This window comes from Gadus morhua, chromosome 3 (assembly GCF_902167405.1).
Source record: "Gadus morhua chromosome 3, gadMor3.0, whole genome shotgun sequence".
Lineage (NCBI taxonomy): Eukaryota > Metazoa > Chordata > Actinopteri > Gadiformes > Gadidae > Gadus > Gadus morhua.
Window position 1 is genome coordinate 5,022,143 of NC_044050.1, and position 26,838 is coordinate 5,048,980.

The window sequence follows — 26,838 nt, forward strand, 5'->3', positions numbered from 1 at the left end:
GTGTGTGTGCGTGTGTATGCTTGCGCGTGTGTATGCTTGCGCGTGTGTGTTTGTGGTTGTATGTGTGTGTGTGTGTGTGTGTGTGTGTGTGTCTGGGTGTGTGTGTGTGTGTGTGTGTGTGTGTGTGTGTGTGTGTGTGAGAAGATGACAAAGGACATTATTAAGAAAGTGTAATGCATTCCTTCTATTTTTACTAAAATTAAACTTAAATAACTAATAAGTATAGGGTTTTACAGTTCTTAGTAACCATAAACATGATACTTTTTAAAACGCTAACCAAACGTTATCTCTAGTAATATACTCTTTAGAAAATACATTTTATTGAAAGCTTGAAAGCTTCAGAAAGTGGTGTGATCACAGGTGTTGGCCAAGATAGTTTCAAAATGTGAAGATGACATAGCCTATCGCTGATTAATGCCTCTTGAAAGTAAAAATGTTTGGTTTGATTTAACATGTTAAATGTAATAATAATTGCAGTTGTAACAACCTAATAACTTTCACAGCGAACAGCCCATCAACCACTTTTTACTGTCTAGGGCATTAATCCTTCAGTCTCTTGTACAATAACAAGTATACAAAACTCAAGACTATCTGCCATTAATATCTTTGTGCTTGCAACTCATACACTATAGATTTTGGTATTTTGTAATACTGTTAAACTAAATAATACATTGGCTTTGAGGACAAAAATATCGGGAATGACTAGATTGCTGTTTGTAATAAAAAGCCCTCAGGCAGCAAACAATGCTCCTTTTGGTCATCTTATGTGATTATTCATAACAACCCAATCAACAAAGAGCATAAGAAACAAACCAATGATGAGCATTTTGGTAACATTGTTAAGAAAGAATTAATCCATACAGACTAAGAAACTGTATAATGTAGACAGTGGGATACAATAAAGACTATGCAATGAACTCACATGATGCCAAAAGGCATACATTTAATAAATGCTAAATAAAAAGGAATATGCAGGACCTAATTTGACGTAATACTGAATATATTATTCAAATGCAGTGTTGGGAACGTTGAACTGAATTACTCGATAATAAAAGTAACTAGTTACCAGGGAAAGTAACTATTTGCATTACTATATAAAAAAAAGTTGCTATATGTCAAAGAATTTAGATTTTTCTGAGCAGTTTTCACTTGGCCTTAATGTGTTAAATGGTTGAACTGCCCATTCGAGGCCCTGATATACTTCCAACTCAATTTTAATTTGCTTGGTTGCAAAGGCTGTGGAACATCTGTACAAAGACACTGGCTCCGATTGGCTACCATGAAATATGACCCATCATAATCGCTTATCCCAGTGGTTCTCAAACTATTGTACGCGTACCACTGGTGGTACGCAATGCGCTATCAAGTAGTACGCAGAGGAATTAGAAAAAAAAAAATCGTGTATTATCAAAATACTACAGCCAATACAAAAAGTTGTGAAATAATGTTCTTGTCCAGATTTTTTTATTTAGTTTTACAAATCAAGAGTAGGCCTGATTTGACTAATCGGCTTTGCATCCTTTCCTTCTGCCTTGTAGTCCAAGACATGCTGCCCACCAGCATTCAAAGCACAATGCTGCCACTGGTGGATTTGTACCAATTCACATAATTGTCCCTCCCTGCTATTTTGTAGTTCCCCAAAACACCCAGAAACAACTTGAGTCCCACATAATTATGCCACCATACGCCACTAACAGTGCAACCAGGCCAATGGCAACCAAGCACGCAGACCTTCCTCCCTCACTTTAAAAACCACCAGCCTCCACTGTACGAATGGAATTACATTTACCATGAGATCATGTTCTCACTTGCTGTGTGTGTATGTGTATGTGTTTCCGTGCCTCTGTTCTAGGGCTACCACTTTGTACAGCTGACAACAGCTAACAATAAATAATATTATTTTTAAGAATAACTTTGCCTCCTGCATGAGATGTGCGTAGCTGAATAGGGCCGCAGGCCTACGCTACTGTATGTTGTTGTATTTTATAACATATATAACAGCTGTCATAATTGTGGTACTTGGGGAGACAAATATTTTCTGTGTTGGTACGCGGTATAAAAAGTTTGCGAACCACTGGCTTATGTCGTTGTTAACCCACCCGGTCTCCTCACTAGCAGTATTGGTGTGGAGCCAGGGCTGCGTTCGGATTACGCCGTTTATTCAATGGAGAGGGTGGGAGGGAGAGAGAGAGAGAGAGAGAGAGAGAGAGCGAGAGAGAGAGAGAGAGCGAGAGAGAGAGAGAGAGAGAGCGAGAGAGAGAGAGAGAGAGAGAGAGAGAGAGAGAGAGAGAGAGCGAGAGAGAGCGAGAGAGAGAGAGAGCGAGAGAGAGAGAGAGAGAGAGAGAGAGCGAGAGAGAGAGAGAGAGAGAGATCCAACCTGTTCCATGATGTCTTTAACTTTGTCTTGTTCACAGTCCAGAATAATACGCCGTTCCTTACGGATTTCCAGATCCTGGGACAGCAAGTGAGAATGTTACACAAATTCCTACAAATTGCTTTACGTGATTAAAACACAAATTCAAGTACAGATAGTACTAACACAATGGTTGCTGCAGAATGGCACAATAACAGTTAACAATAATATACATCCGATCAGGGGATAACTAGAATTTAATGAAATTAATAAAATGTAGTGTGCAGAAACTGTAGTGAAAGACTAGTCTCTAATGGGATATGGGAATTGCAGCGCTTCTACGACCTCCATCGATCAATGCCCAAAGGCTTTATGGAGACTGAATGCAGGTGACTGGGGCCCCTGGGCAGAGCATGTGGTTGATGTAGAGTACAAGGGTGTTTAAAGGCTTAAATTGATACTGGACACTGTGTCTGGCAGACATCAAAGAGGACTGTATCCTAATCGTAAGACTGCTGACCTCAGTGGGGGACTCTGATTTACACTAGGTGATAAACCATAATGATAGGGAGACGAATGATCCCTCATACTGTATAAGTGGCTAGAAATCCTTCTGGCAGTCCACACTTACAGATGTTGAACCACATATGCTGAGGGAGACCCCCACTTCATACATTGTAATTATATTCAAACATACTCATTCTTATCCATCCTGAAAGAATTGACTTCTGCCTAATCAATATACAACCTTCTACATCATTGGCTGTATTAGAGAGGAAAAATATCAGAGATTGGGGGAATGTGAATGTATGCGTGTGTATATACCTGAAATAGTGAGCGGTAGGCCTCATCTTTCCTCTCATCTTTCAGGTTTCCAACATTAATCGCTGTGACAACCCATTTTTTCTCAGCTGCTGTATCCAGAATCACCTGAAGAGTTGACAAACCTACACACAGACAGAATATAAATAGTTGCATAAATATTTTCTTGGTGGTAGCACATTTACATAATGAGTTATAACAAGGAGTACCATTACCTCTATCGCTGTCATAGAGATAGGCAAACTTCTCCCATTTATAGTACTCCACTAAGGACACCAGCGGCCCCTTTATCTCCGGCCTCATCTGGAGGACAAACTGGTTCATCCCTTCCACAGGAAACGAGGGAGTGATGAAGGACACGTGGAGCGTCTCGCAGAACGAGGTGATGGTGTTCACTGACTTTTTGTCGTAGAAGCCAAAGATGGCATAGACACCTCGGGAGAACTGGGAGCAAACTATGAGAGAGAGAGAGAGAGAGAGAGAGAGAGAGAGAGAGAGAGAGAGAGAGAGAGAGAGAGAGAGAGAGAGTATAACAATTAATTGTCTTAATACATAGAAGAATTTGGGTATTTTCCATTTCATTAAACATTTTCATAAAAGTCCAGTTTATTGATATATCCCCATTCACAGGCAAACACTTTGCAACAGCCGGCATAGGGATAGCCAAAACTAGCTGTTATCTGCGGTGTCCACAGTATGTAGAGGGAGCGCGGTCCACAGACCATGAGCTACAGCTCGATGATGATCACCCCTAGATTTGTAACGGGTACGGGGAATCGTTTGTAGGTGTTGCTCGGAGGTCTCAAGCAGTTTATATAAGCTGTGTTATTTTCTCTGATTATTTCATTCTCCGACGACAATGACTACAGTAAGTTGTGCTGCTAGGTTCCGATCTCTATGTAAATCTTCACTGAAAGGCAGCCTGAATGCTACCAGGTGCTCAGTATATCTCACGTTATATGCGGTTATTTTATTCATAATATTATATACGTTTTGGCAGAAGGAGAAGTAGGCAAGGATCAGTGTGTTACAGTATGTCCAAATGTAAAAGCGGTCTTGACCATGCAGGGCTCTATGGGTGCAGACCAGGAGTTTAATGTACTCTTAATGTATGGGAAGCCAGTGTAGGAAAATGAGAGACAGGCTAATATCAGGTCTCCAGCAGGACCTTGTCAGAAGCTTTTCAGCAGCATTTTGAAAAATGTGTAAATGATCCAACTAGGGCTGGGCAATAATTCGATTACGATTATTAATCGCGATAAAACTCACGTTGATTATGACGATAAGCATTAGACATAAATGCTCGATATTAAAAATAAAGAAAAAATAGAGCTAAAAAAAATAAAGTAAAATTCTAACAGCAGAAATAAACCACTACAAACATTTGAGATTGTTGCCTCCCCGCCAAAGGAGTTTGATGTGATAGTCACTCACAGATCTTTTAGTTTTAAACACATTATTTTATGTAGCATAATATCTGGTTTTTCAATGTTTTCATTTTGCACTTACGTAAGCAATACGTAGTTCCTATTTTATATATTAAAGTTCAGTTCATGTGCCAGGGCCTTTGTTCATCCACTTTTTTACTTTTCATGCATTGGTTGCGCCTCTACAAGATTTAAGATGTTTTCTGAAGCCCTGCCAAAGGAGTTTAATGTGAAAGAAGTCAGAGCTTTTATTTTTACTTACATTATTTTCAATAGGTTACAAGGCAAGCTACCTTATATTGTTCTGTTGGAAGCAGATAAAACACGTTTGTGAAGTTAAATGTTTATATTTAAATGTGATTAAATGTTCACAAATATGGTAATAAACAAAAAGGTATGGTTTAACTAATGAACACTCTAGTTTCTTCAGGCTTCAGCAGTATCAAATCATATATCGTGATTATTATCGATATCAATCAATATCGAAAAAATAATCGTGATAATAATTTTTGCAATATCGCCCAGCCCTAGATCCAACGCAGATATGCTGAGGCAGGTAAAAACAGAAATCTAAACGTGTAGAAATAAATCATGTATAGAACATTTTCATTAAAATTGTTGTTACAATAGACCTATGCTTAGTGAGGGGCCAACATGATAATCTAAACACATAAACTGATCAAAGATGAAACCTAGGAAGAGAATAAGGTGTAATCCTAAATTTGTCAATGGCAATGAACAGAACGTCCGTCTTATCCACATTCAGGGAAATACAATGATCAGCCATTCATTTATTGATAGAGTTAATGCATTCATGAAAAATAGCCAATTGATCGGGCTTATTGGGATAAAAAGATGTGTACATTATATATCGTCAGCATAAGAGTGGCAAGAGATGTCCTATAAGCTAATTATAATCAGCCCTAGAGGAAGCATGTATATATCTTATAAGTAAGAGTGTCAGACTTGGTGCAGAATTACAGCCACTACGAGCCAGTCCCACAATGAGCTTTCCACAAACGTGCCGTTATTTATTATTTATATATTTGGCTTGCGGCCACGGTAACATACGCTCATGTTTACAGTGGATGTATCGCAATGGCGAGGCGCACACAGCTTTTGGCCGTGTTCTGTAAATATTCAAGAACACTCTGGGTGCTCCGGCCGGAGTCCTGGAGCTCTATATCTAAATTATATCACATTATTAGGGATGCACGATATATCGGCAGTGATATCGTTATCGGCATTTTTTAACATATCGGCATCGGCCCGATAAGTAAAACTGGTCCGATATTAAAGGCCCACTATGCATCTTTTTTAGCCAAAATTACATTAAGTATGCAGGTTGAGAGTTATGCTGATGGTTCTGCATCCATTTCTGGGTTGATTGGTGGGTGTGTCATTTACCCATGTCGCCTCTCCAGTGAAAAAGCGCACATGCAACTTGATCTGTTCGGACCGACACAATCCGGATGTGACGCAGCGGAAGTATCCTCGAAAATGTAGTCAGATTGTAGTTTCGAAAATGCTTTACGGCACAGACACACACCCAAACATGGCACCGGCTAGATATAAACAGCCAGTTGCGAGGCAATTGTTGTCCGAGGTAGGAAACCCAAACGCCGCCGTGTTTGGGTGCATGATAGAGTTTAGATCGGGTTAGATTAAATAATCTCGGATATAAATAACGATCTCATCTCATCGTCATCCGTTTATCCGGGGTCGGGTCGCGGGGGGAGCAGCTCAAGCAGGGGGCTCCAGACTTCCCTTTCCCGGGCCGCATTGACCAGCTCTGACGGGGGGATCCCGAGGCGTTCCCAGGCCAGTGTTGAGATATAATCTCTCCACCTAGTCCTGGGTCTTCCCCGAGGTCTCCTCCCCAATGGACGTGCCTGAAACACCTCCAAAGGGAGGCGCCCAGTAGGCATCCTTGCCAGATGCCCGAACCACCTCAGCTGACTCCTTTCTAAGTAAAGGAGCAGCGGCTCTAATCCGAGTTCCTCACGGATTACTGAGCTTCTCACCCTATCCCGAGACGCCAGCCACCCTTCTGAGAAAACTCATCTCGGCCGCTTTTACCCGCGATCTCGTCCTTTCGGTCATCACCCAACCCTCATGACCATAGGTGAGGATAGGAACGAAGATCGACCGGTAGATCGAGAGCTTTGCCTTGCGGCTCAGCTCGTGCGGTAAAGCGAACGCAATACCGCCCCCGCTGCTCTGATTCTCCGGCCAATCTCACGCTCCATAGTACCCTCACTCGCGAACAAGACCCCGAGGTACTTGAACTCCTTCACTTGGGATAAGGACTCATAAATAACGATAATCGGGTTAAATAACTTCACATGGTGTGTCTGGTGTGTTTCCAGCATTCGTAGTGTTGATCAGCAGAGACATAGTCCGCCAAGACGTTGAGGTTGCTTAGCAGCCAGAGACTCTGTCCATGCAAGTGAACGGAGCGTTCACTCTTCGTCATAACTATCAAACCAAACATCCTTCACATTCACCGAGCTAACATTCTGAAAGTAAAATGCACATTTCTCGCTAAAAATGTTTCCATAAACGCATTTAATGGCGTAACTATGTTACTATTTCCACCAAGAAAAAAGAAGGATGTCGGCCGTATGCTTCTGTGCAAGGGTCACTACTATGGTCACTACAGTAACGAATTGCTTTACGGCACAGACCCACAAACACGGAACCGGCTCGATATAAACACAAGTAACTAATGGATTGTTATATTCATCATAGATCAGCCGACCAAAAAGAGACAGAGAAACCCAATGTCGGAGGAACAGAAGAAGAGAAAAGGGAGACAGACCGACAGAGAGGCCAGACACGAGTAAACGTTGGGCAAGCTTTTCAGGAATAGCGTGAACTGAAAGAAAAAGAAGACTGCAAATCAGACGCCGACTCGGCCGTGTTGCTTTTGAAATTGAAAGTACCCTTGGGTGAACTTTTTCTGCGTAATATTCTTGATTCTGATAGTCTCTGTACACATGTGTTTGCTCAACCATTTTTTTGAGCCCTGTAAAAATTGTTCTATTTCATGTAGGCTACGCCGTCTAGGCTTCGCCTTATGGGCTTGTCCCGTGCGCGCGCCTGCGCGCGCTGAAAATTCAAACTATGCACCTATCAGCGTGGGCACCGCCCACATTTCCCACGGTATCGTGTCTATATAACGCGGTGTATACCGTCGCTCATCCTCCCTTTTCTTTCAGCACTTGTGCTTATCAGCGAGAAATTGAGAACTACTATTAAGAAGATGAGAACTTCAACACGGATCTCCCAAGCCGGTGGCAGCGGCTCGGGCGAGGCCGCGGACAAACGGCCCTTTTCAGGGCCACCTGAGAGCGCTCCTAGAGCTAGGTCCTTTTCAGGACTCCTATGCGCCTCCTGTCCCGCCTCCCTGGCACCGGGTGACGGGCACTTGGCGTGCTTTTGGTGCCTCGGCGCCGACCACGCCGCGGCTGCTATGGCGGCCCCCGTCTCCTGTGTCGCCTGCCGGGAGCTGCCTGAAGAGGGGATCCTCTCCAGGCATCTCTTCTTTTCCCCTGCGGTGGAAATGGCTGACGCCATCGACCTATTCGGACCTGACGTCGACGATGGCATCATCGACGCCTCCCTGGACGACGTCTTCGGCGACTCGGCGTCCGGTTTTTCCCGCTCTCGGGTTACAACCGCCACCGTCATACAACACGAGGGTCCGCGCCGGATGACCGATCTCTTCCGGGAGATCATGGGTGAGGCGGCGGCCATCAAAGGGATTCCCATGCCGGCCCCGCCTCTCGCCCCCGTATCTGACGATATGCAGGGCGAGTGCTTTCGCACCCCATCTTTTTCCCGGCGGGTTACCCAGTGCCCCTTGTTCCCGCCTTTGCAGCACTTGTTTATTGCTGCCGGTGAGGACCCTTCGACCCTGAAGGCTCCGGTAAGATCCTACACGGATTTCACCAACGTGGAGGGGTGGGCCGATGCTCAGGCGAGGGGGATCCCTCGTCTGGAGCCTCCCCTGGCAGCGCTTCTCTGTCCGGGCGCCGGATGGCTCCTTAACGAAAAGCCGCTGCCCCCCGACCGCCTCCAGAAGCAGATTGTCGGCCTAACGGACAGGGTGTTCGTTTGTGCCTCTCAATCCGCGGCGGCGGTCAACAACATCGCCCTGCTCTCCTCTGCCATGGTCTCCTTGTCGGCTGACAGGGAGGCCTACGGCCCGGAGGAAGCCGCGAGATGGCTGGCGGTTTCCCGCTTTTCCAGCGCCATCCTCCAGTTATGCCAGCCGATAGCCGTTTCGGCCGGCCAGCATATGGCGTGGGCTACCATGATTCAAAGGGTCATATGGCTCTCCCACACTGCGGTGCCGGAACGAGAGCGGGCCAGCCTCGTCCAGGGTCCACTAGCGCCGGATGGCCTATTTGGTCCCAGGTTCTCCGAGGTGCTCGCGCACCAGCAGTCAGTCCGTGAGGATCGTTCCCGGTTCGGGACGATTCTCACGGGCTCCTCCCGCCAGCAGGCTGAGAGGAAGCGGGGTCTAGGCCGGTCCCAGCGTTCCATGGGGCCGCCTCCGACTCCAGCCCCGGTGCAGCAGCCGCAGCCGCCGCGCACGGGGAGAGCAGCAGCGCCACGGACCGGGAAGTTCCGGACGCTTGCTCCTACTTTTTCTTTCCCTATTAAAGAAAAGAGTAAAGACCGTTCGGCCGAACGGCAGTACATGGTACCTAAAGAGCGATATTCCCCAGGCCACCTGCGCCCTACGCTTGTGGTGCGCTCCTCCATGTTGCCTCTTTCCCCCTCTCAGCCCGGTGGCTGTAGGGTGGCGGTCGGACGGCGTGTTCACATGGCCTCTGGTTCACCTGCTTCTAAGAAGCGGCGTCCCTTGGAGCCTCGTGGACGGATCAGAGACTCGTTGCACGGTCTCCTGGTTCCCCACATTATAGGTGAGGAGATGGGTCCGCGCGCTGTGGCTACAGCCTGCGGACAGCGCATGCGCGCAGGTGCTGCGGCCGGACGGCTCGCTCCCTGTTCAGCGGGCACGAGCGCGACGTCTAGACAGCTCGTTGTTTTTACAACTGCTAGTTGTGGTACGTCTCCTACGCTCGCTGAGCCTCCTCCCTTTCGTGGGAAGCCCCCCTTGGTCCACACGCAGTGTGAAGGCGGTAGGGGCAGAGGAATACGGGTTATTCCTGGACGGTCTTCCTCAGCTGTCGGCTCGCCCTCTCTCCAACCGCTATGCGTGTTGGCAAGAGCGGTGCGTTCTGCCATCGTGGTTGGACACCACGTTGAGATGGGGCCATCCCATACAGTTCAAGCGTCGTCCCCCACCCTTTATGGGGTTGGTGGAGACCACGCTACGGGACCCGGCTGCGAGCACGGCTCTGGCAGCAGAGGTGGCACGTCTCTTGGTAAAGGGGGCCATCACTGTCGTTCCCCCCCACCCTCACCTAGGTTTTTATTCCCGCTACTTCCTGGTTTCCAAGAAGTCAGGGGAAATGAGACCTATTCTGGATCTTCGCGTGTTCAACAGATTCGTTGCCACGAGGAAGTTCAGAATGCTCACGGTCGGAGCATTGTTCCGGTGTGTGAGAGAGGACGATTGGTTCACATCCCTGGATCTCAAGGATGCTTACTTCCACGTCCCTGTTCGGCAGGCGCACAGGAAGTTTCTCCGCTTTGCCTTTATGGGGATGGCGTACGAGTACCAGTGTCTGCCGTTCGGCTATTCCCTGGCGCCGCGCACCTTCTCGAAGTGTGTGGAGACGGCGTTGGAACCGCTCAGACGTCAGGGAAAGAGGATTCTCTTCTACCTAGACGATCTGCTTATTCTGAGCAACTCAGAAGAGACCGCGAGAAGGGACACCATGTTGGTGATAAACCATCTCTCCTTCCTGGGTTTTGCCATCAACTGGGAGAAGAGCTCCCCGCTCCCCAGCCGGCAGACAGTCTACTTGGGGCTTTGCCTAGACTCAGCCACCATGACTGCGATGCTTTCGCCTCCTCGGCGAGACGCCATCCTGTCGGCGCTCTCCCGTTTTCACGTTCGCAGAAACGTGACCGCACTGTCCACCATGCGCCTGTTGGGGCTGATGGCAGCTGCCCACCCCGTGGTCCCCCTGGGTCTGCTTTTTATCCAACCGCCAACGGTTGGACCCCAGGCGACACAAGCTCAGGGTGCTCCTCGTCCCCCGTTCGGTGTCGCCAGACCTGGAATATTGGAAAGGACCCTCCGCCCTTCTCAAGGGTGTTCCACTGGGCAGGGTGGCGTCCTACATAGTGGTCTTCACGGACGCCTCGTTGACGGGTTGGGGAGGAACGTGCCTCTCTCACTCGGTCGGAGACGAGTGGCGCACGCCCCCTACAGCACACATAAATGTGTTGGAGCTCGACGCTGTGAGGAAAGTGCTGTTGCATTTCTTTCACCTGGTGCGCGGCCGCCACGTTCTGATCAGGACAGACAGCGTGTCGGCGGCGGCGTACATCAACAGACAGGGGGGAGTCCGCTCCCCTGCTCTCCACCGAAAGGCGGTCGAGCTCTGGCTTTGGGCTCATCAGTATCTCCGCAGTCTGAGAGCCCTGCATATCGCGGGCGCCCAGAACTTTGGGGCGGACCTCATGTCTCGAGGCGGTCCCCGCCGAGACGAGTGGCGGTTACATCCCGACATTGTCAGACTGATCTGGCAGAGGTTCGGGACAGCGCAGGTGGACCTCTTCGCGTCCCGGGAGAACACGCACTGCAGGTGGTGGTTCTCCCTCAGCCCTCGGGATCTTCCCCCGTTGGGGGTAGATGCGTTGGCACACACACCTTGGCCGCGGACTCTCTTGTATGCGTTTCCCCCGCTCCAGCTGATCCTTCCTCTTCTGGAACGGGTCAGACAGGAGAGACTGTCCCTGATATTAGTGGCCCCGGAGAACCGTGCAGCTCTGTGGTTTCCAGAGCTTGCCGCGCTCTCGCGGTCGGCGCCTTGGCCAGTACCATTCAGGCCGGATGCGCTTTCACAGGCCCACGGGACGGTGCACCACCCGCCCGATGTCTCGGGACGGCTGTTGGTTTGGCTCCTGAGAGGTTGATCCTGCAGGGCAAAGGTTTGCCTGAGACGGTTATCAACACTATTCAGAGTGCTCGTGCGCCTTCTACTTCTTCCCTCTATGCGGCGAAGTGGTGCGCCTTCTCTAATTGGTGTGAGACGAACCACGCTGTCCCATCTCAATGCGAGGTGGGAAGCGTGCTTTCGTTTCTGCAAAACTTATTGGAAAAAGGTTTGGCCTTCTCCACTATCAAGGTCTATGCGGCAGCCGTTTCGGCTGGCCATGCAGGCTGTGATGGTGGACCGATCTTCAGCCATCCACTGGTCAAGAGATTCTTGCGTGGGGCTAGACGGGTTAGGCCTGTTTCACGCGTGCTTACACCACGCTGGGATCTCCCCACCGTGTTGCGCGGATTGTCCAGGGATCCTTTCGAGCCTCTCTCCCAGGCCCCTTTGGATGCCCTGTCATTCAAGACGGCGCTCTTGTTGGCCTTGGTTTCTGCCAAGCGGGCCGGTGAGCTAACCGCTCTGTCTGTCAGCCCGAGTTGCTTGTTGCTAAACGAGGACAGCTCCTTCGCGTTGCTCAGACCTAATCCTGCGTTCCTCCCGAAGAACATTAATAGTTCTTTTCGGTCGAGGGATATTGTGCTTAAGGCTTTTCACCCCCCGCCTCATTCTAGTGAGGCGGAGGCGGAGTTGCATCTCCTGTGCCCGGTTCGGGCGTTGGCTATGTACGTGAATCGCTCGGCAGCGTTCCGCTCCACACAACAGTTGTTTGTGTGTTATAGCGACGCTAGCAGGGGCCGCGCTCTCTCTAAGCAGCGGTTTTCTCGCTGGGTATGTGAGGGTGTTTGCCTAGCCTACTCTCGGCAGGGCTTGGCGCCACCGTTGGGCGTTAAAGCTCACTCCACACGGAGCGTGGCCGCTTCAACGGCTCTACTCAAGGGCGTTTCGGTGGAAGACATCTGCGCGGCTGCGTCTTGGTCTTCCCCCGGCCCCTTTGTCCGTTTTTACATGTTAGACATGTCCAGGGGCTCACTCGGCAACTCTGTGCTAGAGTCCGGGACCCCTTTTACGGCTTAAGAATATGGACATGTTCTTTAAAGCGGCGTGGTTGGATTTCCTCTCGCCGGCTGGCGAGTTGGTCTTGATTACCAGTCTCTTACTCTCCCACCTTTTTTCAAATGAAAAACAAGGCTAGGGGGTTTTCTATTGGCTCGCCAATTGTCTGGTGGTTTTGTTTACCAGTGAGGCACTCCCGCCGTTTTCTTCAAATAAGAAACGGCCGAGAGAGTCCCATTATTGAAGAGCCGAATTCCGTAGCTCCGCCCCCGGTGGTAGCGGACCTAATGGAAACCGTGTTGCTCTGGTTTTCTTTTCCTTTTCATGGGTTCCATGAAGCACGGAATAGAGCCGGAGTCTTTACAGACTCACTTTTTTCTCCCTTGATCATTGCCTTGCTTGATCTAGGAGGAATTAGTTTTTATAAAGCTGTTGTGTTTTACACTTCCTTGGCTTTTTGAGTCTTAATGTGCTCTGGTGACTTAGGTCGTTTTGACTGGGGTCCAGCAGGAGTACATTGATCGGGCTCCGCTCGCAGCTTCACCTTAGCCCATAAGGCGAAGCCTAGACGGCGTAGCCTACATGAAATAGAACGATAGTTATGTTATTATAACTCTAGTTCTATGATTGTAGGCGTAGCCATCTAGTTTCCCACCTGCTGTACCCTCTAAATGCTGAAAGAAAAGCGTGGAGGATGAGCGACGGTATACACCGCGTTATATAGACACGATACCGTGGGAAATGTGGGCGGTGCCCACGCTGATAGGTGCATAGTTTGAATTTTCAGGGGACAAGCCCATAAGGCGAAGCCTAGACGGCTACGCCTACAATCATAGAACTAGAGTTATAATAACATAACTATCGTTTTCTCGACCGTTTTGTTGTGAGCCCTGTTTGTTTCTAGCTTGCTTGGTTGCAACCATATAAACACCTTTGTTTCCATGGGTGTTTTACTGTTCGTATGTCTCGTCCCCCAGATACAGACTGAATCCCCGAATCCAGGTTCTTGTTTATTTCGATTATTATGTTGGCCAAACCTCTTACACTGATTGTTCTGTTCAACCTAAGATAAAATAATTATAACCTAGGGTATAAATTCTCCCCGTCAACTATAAAAAATGATGGATTTATGTTTATTGCAATGCAAATACACCATTTTAAAAATGTATAACCTTGCCTACACTTTATGAACATCTATTTCGGACATGGCTCCGCGCATTCGCCGGCTTCTTTGAAAACAAATGCACATGGCTCGCGTAGAAGAGCATGGGGAAGGGACGTCAACGAGTTGTTACGACAGTGTTGTGAAATATCTACTACGAAGCTTTAGGGGGCGCTGTGTAGAGAAATGTGCGTGCCAAAACCAAGAAAACAGCGAAGAAATGCCCGAAGTTGCATAGTGGGCCTTTAACAGCCGATATTTATTTCCGTCTAGTTGCCGTTGTGTGTGTTTTTTGCCCATGCGCAGCTTGTTTGGTCATGTGACAGTGTCAGTGACGCAGCCAGAGACGCACGGAGAGGCAGTACAGGAGTGTTTGTCACCTTAACTGAAAAGAATCAATGTCGGCGGTTTGGATGTTTTTCACGGTCTCAAATTAAGTTACTCGAATTGCAATATGCAGTACTTGCAAAGCCGAAGTAATGCGCGGAGGATGCCGTGTCGGATCACGGGTTTCCCGTGATCCGTATTGATCAACCCTCACGGTTCGGGACGCAAGTGATCCGCGGATCGGCTGATAAAAAAAAAGTTGTGCGTTCACGTGATCAGCGCATGTTTAAAGGACAATTCCGGTATTAACAACATCATCAAGTATCGTAGCGAACAGTTTCGGTTGTGTTTTATTTGGCGTTCCGTTCTCCCATTGAAACGGAAACCGGAACCGGAACCGGACGTGTTTATATTTGGTTGTAGTCTTTTCGCTCGGTTCTCCGGATCAACAGTAGTGTTAGAACCGAGTGAAAAGACTACAACCAACCTCCCTTGATATTTTTGATTTCGCCTATTTCACAGATTTGAGTTGAAATTGACTTAAACTTGAAACACTGGTGTGTTTCAAGTGTCTGGTTTCCATGAATATTGGCAAATTTGATTTAAGTTATAAAACCTTGTCAAGATATTTTGATTTGTGATCGTTATTGTGATTTATGATCCAAACTTTTTCATAGATACAAGTTGTAAAAGTAGCCTAAAACTAACACTGTTAGTAACTTGTGTTTGTTATGGATGCCCTGTAACTTGTTGAAGAAACAATGTATTTCGAAGTTTTGGAAAATAGAGAAAGAAATTACTTTTTCATATTCACAGTGTTTACATGTTCTTCAGTATACAAAATCATCATAGAAACTTGTTTTTATACCAATATCGATATCGGTAAAAATCGTGCCGTAACAGCACTTTTAATATCGGATATCGGTCAAAATTTTCATATCGGTGCATCCCTACATATTATACTTGGATATCTATATCATATAATATATATTATCATGGCCAAAAGCTGTGTGCGCCTCCAGACGATATTATGAATCTCAAACGACTGCGTCAGGTTCTTCTCTGGTTCTTCCACTTCCACATCAATCTGAAGTAGACTGAACCGCAACATGGAGGAGAAAGGGATTGTTGACCGGGATTGTCTCCCGCCAGAGCCCCGCTGCCCGTCTTGCGGCGGTGGTGCCTCACGGTGGTGGTGCCCCAGCGGGCAGCGGGTTTCCGATGTGAGACAATCGCGGGAAACAATCCCTTTCTCCTCCATGTCGCGGTTCATGTATTTCAGGGAGTCAAAGTTCCTTTCCCCCAATCACTTCAGACGTCAAAGAAACCAATGTGTTACGCGCAGAACGGTTATCCAAATAACAAAGAAGTGTACAACACTTGCGTTACAGTGTGTGTATTCACACACACACACACACATGTGGCGTTTGCACGGTAGTAGCTCATTGTGTCATTCGCAGGCCAAATTCTCTGGACGGGCAAAGCAGAGACAGGGGAGGCAACATGTCCCCGTATGACGACAAACTGGGAAAATTCGAAATTGGCACGTCTGAGCTTTGTTTTTTCAAAGGCAGAGCAGGATACGTAGCACTCGTTTTACACCTAACGCCATTTCTAGCTTCTGGGGGACCATAGGCAGGCTAGGGGAACTCATATTAATGTTAGAAAACCTCATAAAGTGAGATTATCATGCCATGGGACCTTTAACATTTGCCATTATGCGACAAAGAGCTACAGAAATCAAATTGTCCAAAACTGATTCAACCCTATTATTGGTGGATGCTTCAATAATACATTAGCCGGTTAACACGGTTAATTCCAATAATAACAAATAATGTTTACAAAGATTTTTCGTATGTGAATTTGGAAAATGAAACATTATAAAAAAGCTTTTTGAACTACATGTACTATTTAGAAGTAGAAACAAAGTAAATACCATGCTTTTGTTAGAATGAAAACAGCTATTCATGCCATGGGACCTTAAAGAAAGAACACAAAGCCCAATCGACATAAGCATTTAAAGACAGGTGTCGTGAGATATCTAATGGACTTGGATTCACTTTACCTACTAGATCAGTGAGATAATTTAGGGAAAGAATACTGAAAGAGTCCAGAATGATGTATGCATAGTACAACCTGGATGAGGGCCCTATGCTTGCCATTAACTTCTAACCTTGTCAACAAAGTGAGTGAGAAAGTGATGACAGTCATCAATGGAGAATAAAATCACATATGGTACAGCAGGTGAAACAATATTGTTAATAATTCCAAACAATGATTTAGGAATTCCATTACTTAGGTCAGCCAAATAATCAGCTCTAGCCTCGTTAATCATATTGTTCAAAGTGGATAACCAACGTTTAGCTGAAGATGTGGATTTGGAGATTTGTGGCTTTCCATAAATGCTCAATCTTGAAGGGACTTAAACAAAAGTTCAAAAGTCTAAATGGAGTAAACAATGTAAACAATGCACACCATTTAAGAAAATGTAAATGGTTGGAAACAAATAAAGTGACAGCTGAATGAAGAACGCAAAGCATTGCTAAAAATGCAGAAATGTAAAATGAATTGAACTGAAGAATCTGAAAGGTTAAATATATTGCCCTGCATGTGTGTGTGTGTGTGTGTGTGTGTGTGTGTGTGTGTGTGTGTGTGTGTGTGTGTGTGTGTGTGTGTGTGTGTGTGTGTGTGTGTGTGTGTGTGTGTGTGTGTGTGTGTGTGCGTTCAAGAGAATAGCGAACCGGTATGTGATTAAAAGTAGCCCAATAGAGCGGGAAAAATCGCCCAATCTGGCAACATTGCCTGAACATCCTCCAAAAGTAGCCCAATCCGGCGGGAAAAACCGCCCACTCTGGCAACACCGATGAACATCCTCCCGCTCTAGTGTCAACGTAAATCAATGAGACCAACTGAAAACGAAGCCGGTATGAAACTAAAACTGTGATTCGAAATGATATCGAAATTCCGTTTGGATATTATTGAAGATAGAAGTGTGTAGATTTCTTAAATGGTTTGAACGAAGGTAAACGGTTGAAAAATGATTGAGTTACGATGTCTTGAGAATTAGGAGTGTCAGAATGGGCAGACGTCTTCAATGAAAACAGCTGAAAATTAAGCTGGTATGAAACTAAAACTGTGATTCTGAAGAAAGTTTAAATGATATCGAAATTCTTTTTAGATATTATTGAAGATATAACTGGGTAGATATGTTAAATGGTTGAATGAAGATAAACGGTTGAAATTTGATTTAGTGTCTTACACTGTTGAAATACCAGAGGACGGCTCCGGCGTCCTCCCATTGTCTCCCATGTTAAAAAAAAGCTAGTATTTTAAAAGTAGAATATCTTAAAAAGTATAAAATATGAACATTTTTTAATTTGGATGGAGTCTCTCGGTGAAAAATTGAGGAAGGAGATAGCTCCCAAAATTTATAGAGAATAATAATAATAATAATAATAATAATAATAAATATAGCTGCGAGCAGCAATGTGGGTGTCAAGCATAATGGGACTCGGTTGGCTAATTCTGCCGGATGGACGTAATCGGCCAGGGGGCTACATGACGACCGTCTCGGAAATCGGCAATACCGACAGCCGGTGGGATGAGTAAATGGGAAAATGACCCCACCTAGAGGTAAGGGCGCAATACAGTCTGCCTGACAGAACAAATGTCACAAATACATAGGGGTATTCGGAACAATATCCCTAAAAGAGACACAATGTAAACAACTATCCGTTCTGGAGGTGGTTCCTGAAGCATCTAATCCAGTGGGAATTGCAGTCTATATTGTAAGTGGGCGGAATGGTAAATATAGTCATTGTTGCATTATAAATTAAGTACCGCTTGTCGCCACACGAGTGCAGTGTCTACCCATTAATGAGCGCCACACGAGTGCAGTGTCTACCCATTAATGAGCGCCGTCAAGTTTGATTGGCTCTCACGGCCAAACGGTTTTGAATTTGAGAAAGCTGTTTGATACATTTGTTCAGCTTGGTCTGAAGATCATATATGCCAAGTTCCATGAAGATTGGCCATAATTTGTGGCCTATGGAAATTTACAACTGATTTTGACAACTTTCAACATGGTGACCAAGTTCTGATGTTGCCATGAGAAATAATATATAAGCTATATGGGGAGGTCTAACAGTATCATCAGACATTGAAAATAAGTTTGAAATGTACTCATGTGAAGAGAGAGGAGTTAAAACACCTATTCATTAATTATAGCGCCCCCTAGAGGTCAATGGTCACCAAATTCATTAAGTGTCCCCATGATGATGGTATGTGTCTATATATCAAGTATGGTTATGATATGTCAAAGGGCTGCTGAGATACTGGCGTGTTTCCGGTTTGGCGGCTTAGCGGTCGAATATCATTGGCTGTCGCGGATATTTCTCCCAGAAATAACATACTAGCTATACGGGGAGGTCTGATAGTATCACCAGACATTGAAAATAAGTTTTAAATGCACTCATGTGAAGAGAGAGGAGTCAAAACACATCGACATTAATAACAGCGCCACCTAGATGTCAAAGGTCACTAAATTCCTTCAGTGTCACCGTGATGGGGTCATGGGTCTATGTACCAAGGTTGGTTATGATATGTCAAAGGGCTGCTGAGATATAGGCTCACTTCCGGTTTGGCGGCTTCGCCGCCAAATTTGTTTGGCTTTAGCGGGCTAATGGTTTTGAATTTGAAAAGTCTGTCCGATGTTTTGAATCAAGCATCGCCGGGAGATCAAATGTGCCAAGTTTCGGGAGGATTGGACAAAATTTGTGATAGAAGTAGCATTTTGAAGGTTTTTTGACATAAACCAAGATGGCGGAATTATACGTCATGGCGCAATGACGTCATAGGTAGGCCTGTCGCGATATGCAATAAATCAATTAATTGCGCGATTAATTAAAATGAGCGATATGTTTTTGCCGGCCGCAATAATTTCCATTCGCACTCATTTTTTTAAATCATTGCTTCATTGGCCTAATCTGAGGAGAAATCTATGCCATAAACAGAAATATTATAGGCCTTTATTACACGGGTCTTCTCAATGCCGTGGAACGCTCCGTTCACTTGCATAGAAAGTCCGGTAACTTGTCAACCCCAGCGTCTTCGTTTGCCAAGCAACGTCAACGTCTTTGAAGGACTATTTCTCTGCTGATCAACACTACGAATGCTGCTAACGAATAAATTGTAAAAAGACACACCATGTGAAGTTATTTTTTCGTCTTGGCAAGTAGCCTTGTAATAAGCGGGATGATGTATAGAACGTCGCCGGTCATTATCTAAAATAAGCCCCTTCAGGGTGAAGCAATTCACCTCCGCTGCGCGTCGGTCGCCTGTCCGCCCTGTCGGGGCTTATTTTCCCGATAGTGACCGGCGTTTAGGGCTGTCAACGAATATTCGAAGTTCGAATATTCGTTCGAAATGTATCCAAAAACGCGAATTCGAACGTGAAAGTTAATATTCGAATGTGAAAAAACACTCCCGCGGTACAAGCGCCTCTATCTGCTTTGTGAATGAGCCTCTGTCTGTTCGCGATGTCCCTCATAATATTCGAATGTGAAAAAACACTCCCGCGGTACAAGTGTAACAGACTAGTATTGTGAAGAGCGAATGTATTTTATCCCCTCGGGGTTTCCGTACTTGGATATAGGTATTCCAGCTCGGCTATGCCAGAGCTCAGGGAGCTAGTAGTCTGGCTGGTGAAAGCTGCTATAACGCAATGTTCTCGGCAAAGTCCGAGACAGCTTTTTTTTCATGAATCCGAACGGTGCGTAGTGCTGGCCCTTTCGCTGGCATGGTGGAAGACGTAGGCGACATGCATTTTTTTCTTTATCGATTTTAATAGGCCTTCTCGATAAATGGTAAGCAAAGCAAGGAACGTTACCACTAGCATACTTTGTAACATTCAGAAGCGGGCGTCTTCTTCAGATTACTATAGTTTGCGCGCTTGCAGGTGTGGTGGTGAAATGCAAGCGATACAAAGTTGTGGCTTTTCATGATTAGGCCTCCACGTTACTGGGCTGTTTATAGGATATATATATATCCCACTAATTTGAACCATGGTTTTGTCGCATTATTGACATATTGACGGCAACTGCGTAAAATAGGCAACCAGATATTCGAATAGTTCGAATTCGTGATTTTTTTCCAAACGAACATTCAAATGTCATTTTTTAGCAATTTTGACAGCCCTACCGGCGTTCTATGCATTATATATATCTATATATATTATATATATTTAGCAGGGTAGACCTAAGTAACAAATGTCGGGTTGAAATCGGGCTCCGGCTCATAATTACAGGGCACAACGAGTAAACCCCCTCGTCAAGTGTCAGTAGCCGCGTTGACATGATCACATCTGTTCCGCATAGATTTCTATGCGGAACAGAAAATGGTCATGATTCTATGCCGAATAGAAGAGGTGGTGTAGTCCGTTTTAATCGCCATGTATGCACTTATTCCGAATAGTTTGGGGTTTAACTTAGGGCAGCCGCAGTAGTTCTAATTGGTCCACTGAGCTCCGTCGGTACTTTTAAAGGGCAACTTCACCCATTTCACATAAGCTTTGTATTTTTAGAACCCCCCGCATATTTTTGGATGGTCTAGCATCATTCCCTTATTTTCTGGAGAGACTGGAGAGATCCGTATAGATCTCCAACACTTCCTGTTTTTAATGACGCAATATGACGATTTTTGCGTACAAGAAAACAGGAAGTGTAAGAGGGGATGATTCTCGTAAGACTACAACCACTAGTCCCACCCCCCTCTAGGGGGTGGGACCCACTGACGCTACAGACCTATTAGAGCAGTGCCAGTGGGTGGGACTTCACCAGCAGAAACTAACATCCACAGCGTCTGAAGCTAAGATAACAGAGGCTGTTGATAAAACTGAAGTACATTGGCGGAGGGTACTGGATCTGACATAGAAGTTCACCATTTCGAAAGAAATACAAATGAGGACTACCGTATTTTCCGCACTATAAGGCACACCGGATTATAAGGCGCACCTTTGATGAATGGCCTATTTTAGAACTGTTTTCATGTATAGGGCGCACCGGATTATAAAGGCGCATAGAATAGAAGATACTGCAGTCAAACGTTTGACTGGGGTTGCGTTATGCATCGACTAGACCGAGCTGTGCTAAAGGGAATGTCCACAAAACAGTCAGATAAAGTCAAACTTTATTAAGCGTTCTGACAACTCCAGTCACTCCCATGGTAACGATGTTCAAACGTTAATGTGCATATTAACAATATCTCATCAATATCTGATCAATATCAATATCTCTTAACAATAAGCTCACTTTTTCAGTTCATTCCCCGTCTACGAATCCCTCGAATTCTTGTGTGTCCGAATTGAACAGTTGGGCGAGTACGGCATGCAACATGCCCGGATCCCTCTCGTCATTATCCGAGTCAGTGTCGCTGCTGTTGCTTGGCAGTTCAGTGATTATTCCTGCCTTCGTGAAAGCTTAGACCACAGTTGAGACTGTTATATCAGCCCAGGCATCCACGATCCATTGGCAGATAGTGGCGTAAGTCGCCTGGCGCTGTCTCCCCGTCTTGGTCACGTGTGTTCGCCTTCTTGGCCCCGTCCACACGAAGCGGATTTTTTGGGTGAAACCGCATAAATAAACGCTTTTGGTGGACACGGGCTACGGCCACACCAAACGCGTGTAACGTGCCTAACTTGAAGCTTGATCATTGTGTGTCACAAAAATGGTTCAACGCGCCAACGCGCCAACGCGCCTGTGGCTGCGCTGGATTTAGGAGTCCGAGGTAGGAAACCCAAACGCCGCCGTATTTGGGTGCATGATAGAGTTTAGATCGGGTTAGATTAAATAGATTAAATAAATAACAATAATCGGGTTAAATAACTTCACATGGTGTGTCTGGTGTGTTTCCAGCATTCGTAGTGTTGATCAGCAGATAGTCCGCCAAGACGTTGAGGTTGCTTAGCAACCAGAGACGCTGTCCATGCAAGTGAATGGAGCGTTCCCTCTTCGTCATAACTATCAAACCAAAGATCCTTCATATTCAATGAGCGAACATTATGAAATTAAAATGCACATTTCTCGTTAAAAATGTTTAAATAAACGCATTTAATTGCGTAACTATGTTACTATTTCCACCCAGAATAAAGAAAGATGTCGGCCGTATGCTTCTGTGCAAGCGTCACTACTCTCTGCCAGTGACGTCGGGTCAAGCTCCACTCTGATTTGTTCCATTAGTAGATGGAACAAGTAGGGGTCCGATAGGCGGAGATGATCAGCGGGAGTGGCCGCCAGCGAAGCTGTGCATGGTGGGAGTTGTTGTATTCAATCCACAAGCGCCAAAAAGTCACTTTCTGCCTTTTCTTGGTCAAGACTGCACCAAATTAGAATTTTATTTTATTATTCCACTACATATAGGATCCAATTTCAATACATATTCATGCCTCCACCGGTGAAATGCTCCTTTAAGCACACCGAACTTCACCGCTGTCAAGGAAAGTGGATTTATTGCCTGATTCACGTCTTTGTTACCACTCCGTAAAAGTAGTCCGGTAAGCGTGTCCGGTTGCTAAGCGACGGGACATGGGTGTTTAATAATGACGTGTTCGCGTATCGTAGTGTCCGCGCGCGTCCGAGGTAACTGTAAATGAGTAGGCTACTAGTAGTACTTTTGCAGGCTGAACGTTAAAATACTTCTTAACTTAGAGAGATGGCAGCTGATGTAGTTCACAAATGGACCTTCGAGGATTCCTGGTCACTAAATTCTTGTAAGACCACTCTCTCCCACCAGTCTTGGCTGCAGACTCGCATCCAAATTCCTCTTGTTTGCGGTGGAGCTTAAAGTGGAAAGGAAGCAATCAAATAAAACATGTCTATAGCACTAGTTAAATATTTAAATATACCATAAATACAAATAAAGTCGGAAATATGTCCCGTTATTCAGAATGAAGCACAAACACGTTGCATTAATTACAATGTTTTCAGCCTGTGCGCCGCCATCTCTGTTTTCAGAATACGATGACGTCACGAGAATGGTTGGTATTAACATTCTATGTTGTTTACATAGCGGCTCATAGCCTCACAGGTAGCTTACTGCCTCAACAAAATGGATATGGACGAATTGGATAGACCCACCAATGAGGGCAGGCATCCAATTGCCTATGCTTTTGAGCCAGTAAGAGAAGTCGGAGTTTTAGTGCCCCCAACAGAGCCTGACTATGGAGGAGAAATAGATGAAGGAGAGAGAGATGTATCTGAGCGCACAGGAAACAATCGGTGGTGCTTGTGTGGGGTTTGTGTCCCTATGTCCACTGACATGGAGAGTGTCTGCTGCCATGAAATGAACCTGTAGTAATGCAGTGTAAGATATGTATATATATTGCACATTATATATTATTACATTATTATATTTTTTATATATATATATATATAATAATTATTATAATATAATAAGATAAGAAAAGTAAAGTACACGGGTGCAGCAGCTGGGCTCCACGCTGCCTTACAGTTCGTTAATTTCATGATACAAGTAATTGTCGTGCCATTTGGGTGTGCACGTGAATATGCGAAAATAGTGCAACCGACGGTGTTTGCAAATGGATTATTTCCGATAACAATGGATTATTTTGGCGATGGATTAGAAATTATCAAGAGCATGGAGCGAGCTAGTCTGCAAACAAGACAATCTTCAAACAGTGAGTCTACTTGTACTAATTTATCTGTTTCTCTAGTAGTAGAAGCTAAGTGTACCTCTCGTTCCTCTGCCTGGCAAGCACGTTTCTGCGCTCTTTCGCTGCGCATAAGAGCAGCGCCCGGGTCCGATCTGACGGGTATGTCCGTGTCTCCAGCACTATATCCACTAAAATTAAAAATAGTTGGCACAGCATCTGGCTTCAGGCGATTGGTGGGACGGCGAACAAATCTCCCATCTTCAGAAAAAGCTCCCTCTTCGATGTAATCAGCCTCTATAAAGTGGTCGCTACATACTCTCTGCCCTGGTCCCATTGGGGGGCTGAGGCGTTTCAATGCAGCTAACCATCTTCGGAGCACTTCAGGCTTCTTGACGGGAATTACATGGAAATGAACTATTCTACCGCTCTCCTTTAACCGATAAAATTCGTTTGAACAGCCAGGGGCAATACAAAAGGACCCCCCTGTTCTTCTTCCAATATCCGACATGTTTATTTTAAAGAGCCAACCATTCTGATGACGTAGCGCCTGCGTTTTTAAAACATGGCTGCGCCCTAGAGGCGAAAGTCGTTATAAACATGTCATTTTACGGTGAAACTACTTGAATTTCAGTATTGATGAAAATCCATGTGTTTCCAAAAATGAAAAAACAAACAAAAAATTGACACAGTTCTCAGTGCTTCATTTCCACTTTAAGGTAAATATAAAGATCTGACGAGAAATTGACGTTACTGCGCTGTCCTCCTCCTTCTTAATTGAAGGAGCAGGGAGAGAAAAGCTCTCTCCTGCTGTGCTTTCATTAAAATCTAATTTAAAATCCCCGATAGTGAGAAGACATCCATTATGTCGCCGCCGGTCCAGAGATGTGTCAGGCGTGCGCGAGAGACAGAACGGACACTTTTGTTACTGCCATGTATACAGTACATTCGGAACACATTTTAGGAACAGATCTATGCCGCATAGAAATCTATGCGGATCAGATATGCCATGTAAACGCGGCTACTAACTTGTTGCATTGTCTGTGTGGGAGGCGGAGTCGTGGCGCAATCGTGTTTACATCCTTTTTATTTAGTGTTTCAATTTTATTTATTGTTTTTGGTGGTGTTTGGTTTTTATTCAAGAGCATTTTTTGTTAATAATAGATTGTTTTTGGTTGTTTTGTTAATTTATTCAGGATATTTTAAATGTCTTCCAGCAGTCCAGTTCCAGTGTTCTTTAAAAATAAAGGTTTATTGATCTTCGAAAGGGTGTACTTTATCATTATATTAGTTGAAAAACGGCAATATTATCGCTTATCGCAATAATTCCTGGGGCAATTAATCGCCCAGAAAAATTTGTTATCGTGACAGGCCTAGTCATAGGGTTTGTTGAACTGGGCTTGGTTCAAGGAATCCAATGATACCTGGTTTGTGAATATTGGTCGAATGGGTCGAAAGTTATGAACATGAATGCATGTCCAACTTTGACCTGTTGGTGGCGCTAGAGCTGTTGGGCTAGAGACCTGAGATTGAGTTAATGGGCTAATGGGGCTGTCCTGAACCAGTGTGCCAAATTTCACAACTTTTCACCAAGCGGTTCTATGGGCTGCCATTGACTCCAATGGCAGTATAATAATAAGAATTTGTAAGTAAACAATAGGTTGTCTCGCAACATAGTTGCTTGACACCCAATAATAGAAAGAAAGAGAGAGAGAGAGAGAGAGAGAGAGAGAGAGAGAGAGAGAGAGAGAGAGAAAGAAAGAAAGAAAGAAAGAAAGAAAGAAAGAAAGAAAGAAAGAAACCTGAGAAGAACAATAGTTGAGCGCTGCATGCAGCACTCACCTAATTACGACGAGCCACACTTTCCAAAGCTACACATCAATGCACGTTAAAGCAAACATCCACATTGTAACACAACAACACCAGGCTTCAATAAAACACTACTAAGAACTTCTCATCCTTGAGCTGGTTTATCTCTCGTTTTTAAAGGCAGGGGCCTGCGTTCAAAACAACACCTAATAAAATGCATTATGGTAACTAAACAAAAAGCTCCTCAGGGTAGATACTATCAATATCAACACCATAAGACCCAAAGTAGCCTATGTACCTGACTTGATATATTAACAAAATCAAAAACAGTGAACACTGAATGTACAATAAACATGAATATGGAAATAACCAACAACTATTACTCTATCCAATCTAAGAATGTCACTGGTTTTAGGGACAAAAAATAAATAAATCCATAGAGAAATGGTAATTTTGAGCCATGCAAGCCAAGGGTTTGACTCCTAGTTCCCAAGAGGTCAGGGGAGATTAGAACCATTAGGAGGAGCGGCGAGAACAGATACTATTGCGGTGATATATTACTCTGACATTGTTCTTTGCTAAACTCCACCAAGGTGACTTTTGCTGGGCTCCTCCAGACGAGGACACGGGTTGTTGGACCGGTTTATTGTAAGGTTGCAGACATTGATGCATGACAATGGTGCTCCATGTTACCATGTAGGAGAATTCTCCCTGAGTGTGTGTGGAGATGGCTGGTTTCCAGTGTGCACACTGATTACTCAATGTGCGACAGGTGTGAAGTCTCACCGAGTCGAATCCGACTCAGTCAGGTGAGGCTGCTTAAACTAGACGTCATCCACACACACTCACTTAACCTCGACTCAGCAACTAGTTCAGAGAAACTCTCCCCCCCGCGGCAAAGTGCTGTCCTGTTGACGTTTGCGGAAAAGTGACACCACATTCTATCATGACCCTTCGGGGGCCGATGGCCACCTGATGTTGACTCTGGACTGCTTTTTGTGCACCAACTACAGCGGTGGTTAGCTCGCCAGAGGTTGGATCGCAGGCATTACAACTCAAGGTTCTCACGGTATCCCGCTCAACGTCAGTGGACCTAGATGTTGGGGGCTTCCCTTGGGGAGGCGATGTCAGACCTGGAGGTCTTTACTGATTCCTCCGTGACGGTTTGCGGGGGGATGTGCCACTCCCACTTG

At 45.4% G+C, this 26,838-nt stretch overlaps 1 protein-coding gene across 5 annotated transcripts in view; it reads right to left on the reverse strand.

The window, feature by feature from the left end:
* The window catches only part of LOC115540764 (glutamate receptor 2), a 69,575-nt gene that overhangs the window by 31,872 nt on the left and 10,865 nt on the right, over nucleotides 1-26,838 (reverse strand). For all 5 annotated transcript variants that reach the window (XM_030352330.1, XM_030352328.1, XM_030352329.1 and 2 more), the window contains exons 3-5: nucleotides 3,391-3,630; nucleotides 3,179-3,300; nucleotides 2,378-2,452 (exon numbers count right to left, since the gene is read on the reverse strand). In XM_030352330.1, coding sequence (XP_030208190.1) covers nucleotides 2,378-2,452; nucleotides 3,179-3,300; nucleotides 3,391-3,630 — 437 coding nt within the window. The remainder of the gene's footprint in view (nucleotides 1-2,377; nucleotides 2,453-3,178; nucleotides 3,301-3,390; nucleotides 3,631-26,838) is intronic.